Source organism: Olea europaea, chromosome 7 (genome assembly GCF_002742605.1).
Source record: "Olea europaea var. sylvestris chromosome 7, O_europaea_v1, whole genome shotgun sequence".
Classification (NCBI taxonomy): Eukaryota; Viridiplantae; Streptophyta; class Magnoliopsida; order Lamiales; family Oleaceae; genus Olea; species Olea europaea.
Genome location: NC_036243.1, coordinates 26,305,982 through 26,313,669, shown reverse-complemented (window position 1 = coordinate 26,313,669; position 7,688 = coordinate 26,305,982). Strand labels below are relative to the sequence as shown.

At 37.1% G+C, this 7,688-nt stretch overlaps 1 protein-coding gene across 2 annotated transcripts; it reads left to right on the top strand.

Moving 5' to 3' along the window:
* Positions 1-2,259: 2,259 nt before the first annotated feature.
* LOC111397596 (protein NDL2-like) lies at positions 2,260-6,299 on the top strand. 2 transcript variants are annotated; one of them, XM_023024599.1, is made up of 11 exons: positions 2,260-2,543; positions 3,443-3,542; positions 3,998-4,095; positions 4,224-4,312; positions 4,468-4,528; positions 4,617-4,703; positions 4,839-4,916; positions 5,003-5,059; positions 5,160-5,215; positions 5,604-5,739; positions 5,824-6,299. In XM_023024599.1, the coding sequence occupies exons 1-11, from the start codon at positions 2,484-2,486 to the stop codon at positions 6,037-6,039; spliced, it is 1,038 nt and encodes a 345-aa protein (XP_022880367.1). In that variant the 5' UTR covers positions 2,260-2,483; the 3' UTR covers positions 6,040-6,299. The 2 variants fall into 2 exon arrangements, with proteins under 2 accessions (XP_022880367.1, XP_022880368.1); XM_023024600.1 differs by lacking the exons at positions 2,260-2,543; positions 3,998-4,095 and having other exon boundaries at positions 4,138-4,312.
* The last annotated feature ends 1,389 nt before the right edge of the window (positions 6,300-7,688 follow it).

The window sequence follows — 7,688 nt, the reverse complement described above, 5'->3', positions numbered from 1 at the left end:
TTTCGTTAATTTGAAACAAATACACTCGTAATTGAAAACAACACTCTCTGAGGGATCGACTGGAACTTAAAATGTCCATTATATTACTTGATCGCGACCCGTGCACTTGCGGCGTGCCATTTAATATCGATCAGTGACCAATTCCCTACCCGAGGTGGATTCCATTTCAGAAAACGACTAAGAACACAATACAAGTGATGTTCTGTAAAAAATACCTAAGGGATTACCATGCCGACGAAATGTTGCCGAAAAATCAAGGAACAAAGAGCTTCGATGCCCAAAAACTTTAAATTTGTAAGAGAAAATTGGATTGCAAAGGGTAGAAAATCTAAGACAATGAGGGTCTCTTGCCTTTCATAAAGGGCCAGGACGAACCCCAACCGTCTGATCAAAGCCCATCCAATCTGAACCCTTCATTCCTAATCAAATCCGAGGCGTAGAATTCAAACGGTTTTTCAAACCTACGCCTCAGATTAAAGCGTGTCCCCCACACTCCTCCTCGAACGCGTTTGATCTAGAAGCTCCAGCTGTTCTCATGATTACGGTTTTAATTCGACGGCAGCAGGCGCCTTGGAAGTTGTAATGGTTCAGCCATTTTTCCTCAAAAATATACGCAAAATATCAAATCATTGGCACAACGGTCGAGGAACAATTATTGTCAATGAGCCTCAGAATTTAGCCATCAAGCCTCGTAGGTTCGATTCCTCAACCACCTCGACTTCCTCACCAGAATTCAGCCAACAAGCCTCGTAGGTTCGGTTTCTTAACCACCTCGACTTCCTCATCAGAATTCAGCCATCAAGCCTCGTAGGTTCGATTTTTCAACCATCTCGGCTTCCTCATCAGAATTCAGCCATCAAGCCTCGTAGGTTCGGTTCCTCAACCACCTCGGCTTCCTCATCAGAATTCAGCCATCAAGTTTCGTAGATTTGGTTCCTCAACCACCTCGACTTCTACATCAGAAATCAGCTATCAAGCCTCGCAGGTTCAGTTACCCAGGCTTCATCATTCTCATCACTTCTTAGACAACAGCAAATCTCTAACTCCAACCATGATATTAATATCTATATTTGGACTTGGGGGACTATTATTTGGAGTATACAAATTTTAAAAAAATTTCTTTCAACTAGCTGGCTGGCCTCACTTCATCAAAGTCCTCGCATTACATAAATGACTATATTTGGACTTGGGGGACTATTGTTACGTGTTCGCACACTTGAGCAACCCACCAGGGCCCATAGCGAACCACGTGGCCCACAAACCGAGGTCCACAGATTCCGAAGCCCTCAAATCGAGGCCCATTTATCCTTGCCTCATGAGGAACTCTGAAGCCCATATGCCGAGGCCCTTTGAAGGTGGACAAGGCCCTGTTTGCCGAAGCTCCTTAGCCGAGGTGACAACATCTATAGCACAAAGCAACATCTTCCATAGACATCTCTCCCAAGAGATCTTCTGCACAAAGATCTTACTTGAATGATTGATAGGACGTTTGCCATGAGTGTAAATGTTAAGTCTTGTCACTAGTAGAGGCGGCTCTGCCAATCAATAATGTATAACAGGCTAGGTGCGACTGATCAGCCTACAATTTGACATGTAAACTAACCGGATAAGGTCACGTGTACCCCGAACCAAAGGTCACGATCTAACTTGTGACACTATAAATACTCCCCCATGTACCCCATACAAGGGCGAATGCAAGAATCAATATAAGAAACCATATTTTATTCAACTCTCTCTTGCTTATTATTTTGCAACACAAATGAGTCCATACATATTTAGATATACATTTTCAAATATCGATTGGTAATTATTATACAATCGCTCTACGATCATATCGCCGGATTCTGAACGTTTTCGTCCCGCATCATGGAGCTACTCCTACGCCCTTGATCTATCTTTTGTAGACCGTCCACGTGTCTTAGTGTGTTGGACCTTCGCTCACGTGTGCGCGGGTGGGCCCGGTATCTGTTGACAACGTTTATTGGGGTCAACAATTGAAATATTTATTTATCTACAAATATAATTTCAAATCTTAAATTATTTCGCATGGATTATGATTCGGTTTCCTCCACTATTAACAAAACAAGACAATAAGCTAAGGTCAAAAAGTGTTTATCAAAAAAAAGAAGAAGAAAAAGACGAATAGAAAAGGAGTGACAGGACTAGATGAGTAATAGAAAGAAGTCTCAAGGGCATTTGAGTCTTTTGAAAGAAATTCCGTCGGCCTCTTACTGTAGTTAAACTTCAATCGTGTCTCGGGTTAAGGAAAGCGTCGGTGACTCAGTGAACGTTGTGAGTCAGCTCAATCTACTAAACATTTGGATACGTACAGAATATATTTGTCCGAAGAAAAAAGTGTCGAGAGAAAGAGAGTAGACTGGATTGGTATATAAGCTATAGATGCCAAATCCAATGCGTCTCGAATATCCGGGCGAGAGTTTTAGTGAGAGAAAGTGGAGAGAGAGAGAGAGAGGTACCGACCAATGGGGGACTCCAGCGACTATGTTTCCGTCGATGTGGAGTGCACTTATCTTCCCGGAAAGGTCAAACTTACTCACATTATACATGCATTTTTATGCATATATACACTGTGTATGTGCTTATATTTGTGTGCAAAGTTATTTTATGAACTTCAATTTAATGTAGAAGTTTTGAATTTATGCTGATAAACGAGGTGAAAAATTAACTTTTTATGAATTTATCGAAGAGGTTTTATTGTATTCTTTTCTTTTTTGGGTTCCACGAAAAATAGTTCATTATACCATTGTTTTGATTGCATTTGATTGTAGATTGAGCTGCGATCATAGTTGGATTATACATAGATGACATTTCCCCCTAAATTTGTTACTCTTGCTTAATGTGAGTCTTTATATCAACATAAAAAGATGATATATAGTAATATATGTCACCGACTTGGCTCTTGCGCGTTCTTGGTTCAAGCGTGTCTTCAAATGTATTGTGGCCGGAGTGTGATTGTGGATAATTTTGGAAGTTTTTGAAAATTATGAAAACTATATCTTACTTCGCAAATTTTTTCTAGATTATAATTGGTTTGCAACTTATTCAGATTATTGAAGTTATGAAGAATTAAGTATATTCTTTCTTCTTCTGTTTTGCTTGTTCACATGTGCTCTGATTCTTAGTTAATGCAATGAAGTTAAAAAAAAAAAAAAAAAAAAGTTGCCCTTTCAATCCTCTCCGAAAGTGTACTGATGAACTAACTGTACTTTTTCACAAGGGACCACTGCAAATGGGAAATCCTGTTAGGAAACCAGATATACCTAGCGTTAGCTTTTATGAAAAATTATTCCTTTTTACAGCATAAGGCACAAGAAATTTTTATCAAATTGAAATAGCTAGTGGAAGATTGGTTTTATTTGTTGTTTTTGTCGTATTTTGTAAAGGATTTTGGCTAACTATGGTTTTGCCTAATTGTTTACAGAAGCATACTGTTAAGACAAGCCACGGTTATGTCTCTGTTACTGTTTTTGGAGACCTGGACAAGCCGGCTTTAATCACTTATCCTGATCTAGCTTTAAATTGTAAGCATACTAATTTGTCATGAAGTGCTGTCTTGAACTTTGATTAATCATATTACATCTCTAGTCTGCATTACCTATCTCGATGTAACATTTTTTTAACTGAGCTATATATTGGCTAACATTTGGGGGGAATGGAAGTGTCTTAGCAAATTTTTCTCATTATTTAGTTGTTTTTGGTTTGAATTCACTAAAGTAATTTTTGTTGTTAAAATTGTAATATTTTCAAGCTCGAAACGATGAGCCGTATGCTTGAGACTGAGCACGTGAAGTATTTCTTAATTATTAGGTTGATATTCCTACATAAATTTTGTAGTTACCCATCTTATGCATGTTCCGCTTTTGGCTTCCCTGCTTCCCATGCATCTTTTTTTCCATTTCATTGATTTGAAGGAAGATTGAATTTTTTAGGAATGGTGTTGACATCTAAATCCTTGTTTGTCTGCATCACTGAACAGATGTGTCTTGTTTCCAAGGACTTTTTTTTTGTCCAGAAGCATTTTCTCTGCTTATCCACAACTTCTGTATTTACCATCTCAGCCCTCCCGGACACGAGGTCTGTACACCGATTGCTTGATTCCTGATGTTGTTTATGCAGGAAAAAATTATTTTGACATGAGCCTTTTTGCGGAATGCTTCTATTCACATCAATTTATATCTGAAACTTATCCAAGAGTATTGCAGTTAGAAGCTGCTGCCATCAGCCCAGATGAACCTGTTTTATCCGTTGATGGTTTAACTGATCAGATTGCTGAGATTCTTGACTATTTTGGGTAATTTCAGTGTTATTACTTCTTAAACCCTCCTTGAATTTTAGTTATTTAAACCCTTTATCTCTTTGATGGTTTTTTGCCTTCATATTCTTTGACATTCAACGATTTTTTGACAATTCTTTTCCTGGAGCGATATATTTTCTGTTTTCCTTTAGACTTGATGCCGTGATGTGCATGGGGGTGACAGCCGGAGCTTATATTCTTACCCTGTTTGCTGTAAGTTTCCCTAGTTCCAGCAGCTGAATGATTGTATTTTGATTCCATACGATAGTTTTTGCTGAAGTTATACTCCACTTCAACACAGATGAAATATACTCGTCGTGTTATGGGTTTGATTCTTGTTTCCCCTCTATGCAAAGCACCGTCTTGGACAGAATGGTTATGCAATAAGGTTAATTTTCTCAACTCATTCCTCCACCAATCTCTTTGGTGCATTTGTGGACTTGGTAATTAATTGTTTGTACATCTTTGGGGGAGGAGAAGGTGAAATAAATTTTTTTCCTGTGTCGCGGTAAACCCTTTGCAGGTGATGTCAAATTTACTGTATATTTGTGGCATGTGCGGTTTGGTGAAGGAGCTTTTGCTGATGCGATACTTTAGCAAGGTGTTCTTTTGGAGTGCATTTCGTTTTTTTCATTCAAATCATTGTATATGGTAAATGTTTTCATCACATTTACAATGATACAACAGGAAGTTCGTGGCAGCACAGATGTACCAGATTCGGATGTTGTTCAAGCATGCAGAAGAGTCAGTGCCTTCTTTTGTTATTTTCTTTATTTTTGGATGCGAGATGGATTGCAAGGGTTGGATTGATATGAGAATTTCACTGAAATTGTTTTGCTTGCAGTTGTTGGGAGAAAGACAAACCCCAAATGTGCTGCGGTTTCTTGAAGCAATTAATGGGTATATTCTTTCTCCTGATGTTTTTATTATAAATGACGAGACTTTGCAGGCATTTTTAAGATGAACATATTGATCATTTGAAAGTCTAATTTGTTGTTGCTACAAAGGTAAAAAGATTTTTGTTAAACATGGACTAGGATATTTTTTTCCAAATACGTGATGCATAATCAATCATAAGCTGCATTGGATTAACTATCGCCTACACTCCAAGGGCATGTTTAATGCACGGAATTAAACAACGCTACACAGTACAGCATTCTTGATTTTAGCTTGCTTTTTTTCTTTTTTTTTTTCTTTTTTCTTTTTCTTTATTTTGGTACGTTGCTGTCAAATGCGGCATGCAAAACAAGCTAAAAAGATTTAATGGTAATAATCTGTTGTTTCACAGGAGACCGGACATTAGCGAGGGCTTGAAGAGACTACAGTGTCGATCTTTGATATTCGTTGGAGAAAACTCTCCTTTCCACTTTGAGGCCCTCCATATGACTTCAAAGCTAGATAGAAGATTCAGTGCCTTAGTCGAGGTATGCTTTAACTGTTTCATCACTCTCTTGTTCACTTTGACAGGGAACAAACATTACTTAAACGTACCCTCTCCTGTTATTCAGGTTCAATCATGTGGGTCAGTGGTCACAGAAGAACAACCAGACGCCATGTTAATACCATTGGAATATTTTCTCATGGGTTATGGTTTCTACAAGCAATCTCAATACAGTGTCAGCCCTAGAAGTCCCTCAAGTCCTACTAGCATCTCACCCGAGCTTTTTTCACCGGAAAGCATGGGATTGAAGTTAAAACCAATCAAAACTAGAATTCCTGCATAAGTCTTGGGTGAAGATGGTAAGCAAGTTCTTGTAATCATATGTAGCAGAGGATGAATATACATGTTATTGGAAGAACGTCGTGTGCCAAGAAAACTCCGGGACGATTGTAGATAACAGAAGAAAGAAAAGACAATTTTTTCTCATTTGTAATCACGAGTATTAGTTGAGAATTAGCGAGTGATCTGTAAATTATTTGAATAATAATTGTTTATGACAATAAAGCAGGCAAGAATAATAAAAGGTGGGAGAAGTTTTCATAACTGTTGTGTTGAATTCTCACTTGGTTTTCTTTCCACTAAAAAAAATGTTCACTTTTGTTCTTTCCAATGGATCCAAGTTATCTTTCTCGACACCCATTGTTTCTTGTCCATGTTTATGCACTACAATAAAGTTAATCTCCACGTGAGAAGCCATACTTTGGAAATTTACAAAAAAAAAAATAAATAATAATAATAAAAATAAAAAATAAAAAATATTTATAGTTGTTTAGCATTTTCACTCAACGAATTAATACAATTACACTTATAAAAGTAAGTTTTAGAATAAACAACTATTTTTCACCGATGAAGTTTACATTATTTACTTTTTGCCTGAAAAATTAAAAATGTTCAAAAAGAGTAACTTTTACTTAAAAGATAATAATAAAATTTTAATCCAAACATATTTTGGGGATTAGGCTTTGCCAAACATGCTCTAAAAAATTACAACATATTCATCATTATATAGCTGATTCAGTTACACTGAACAGATTTTTACCGTCGTAACTTGACTAGATTCAGCAAATAATAATACTTCCATGTATTACAGAATATCTTTTTCTTATGTTAATTCATTTTAAACCTTGTATTCTCAAAGAACATATGATTTCTACAGTTGCTGTCATTTCCTTCATTGTTCCGGCGACCTGTCCGCCTGTTCATCTCCGTGTACATTTCCTCTATCATCGGCTTCCACAGACGAACACGAGCATTTATAAACCAATTGGATACCTGATCATAACCATTGCTCGTAGAAATTAGATATCACCAAAAAAAAGGAAAAAAGAAAAAAGGGGATAGCTTACAAGGAAATATACTACTTTAAAGACAATTTATACACAAAGAATCGAAAAATCATTCAAGCAAGTACATGTTCTTGTATTACAACAGCAAGAACAAGAAAAGATATTCTTAATGCATCATTCGTATTAAATCTGCTTATGTTCTTCTCCTGGTAGGTCCTAAATTTTGATAAAGGAGGGTGCAGCAAAACTGAAAACAAACGAGTAATATGACTAAAACAAAAATGTCAAGCATGCTCTGGTGTAATTTATAGTTTATGGGAATCCAAAGTGAGATTGTGCATTAACCATGGATAAAGTGAGGAGACGGAACGTGTTTTTATAAACACATGAAAGGGTGTGGCACAATGATAAAGTAGCGTGAGTTGATCAGCTGACTTTTAATTGCTGTTTTTGAACGTGTTAGCTGGTCCCTTAAAAAAACGCACCTTTAATTTGCAAAATCGTGTTTCTCCTTTGGACCCTCATGATGATGCCATGTTTCAACCCCATGTTCATTGGATGATTGACCATTTGGTGACTCATATAAAAGAGAGTCCTAGGGTTTGAGACTCATGAATTTTCATTCTTCTAGACTCTTCATTTTGCT

Coding starts and splice junctions, on each gene's coding strand:
- LOC111397596 (XM_023024599.1), top strand. CDS start 2,484: ATGGGGGACTCCAGCGACTATGTTTCCGTCGATGTGGAGTGCACTTAT. Junction 4,096..4,223: donor TCAGCCCTCCCGGACACGAG/GTCTGTACACCG, acceptor AGAGTATTGCAG/TTAGAAGCTGCTGCCATCAG. Junction 5,216..5,603: donor TTTCTTGAAGCAATTAATGG/GTATATTCTTTC, acceptor GTTGTTTCACAG/GAGACCGGACATTAGCGAGG.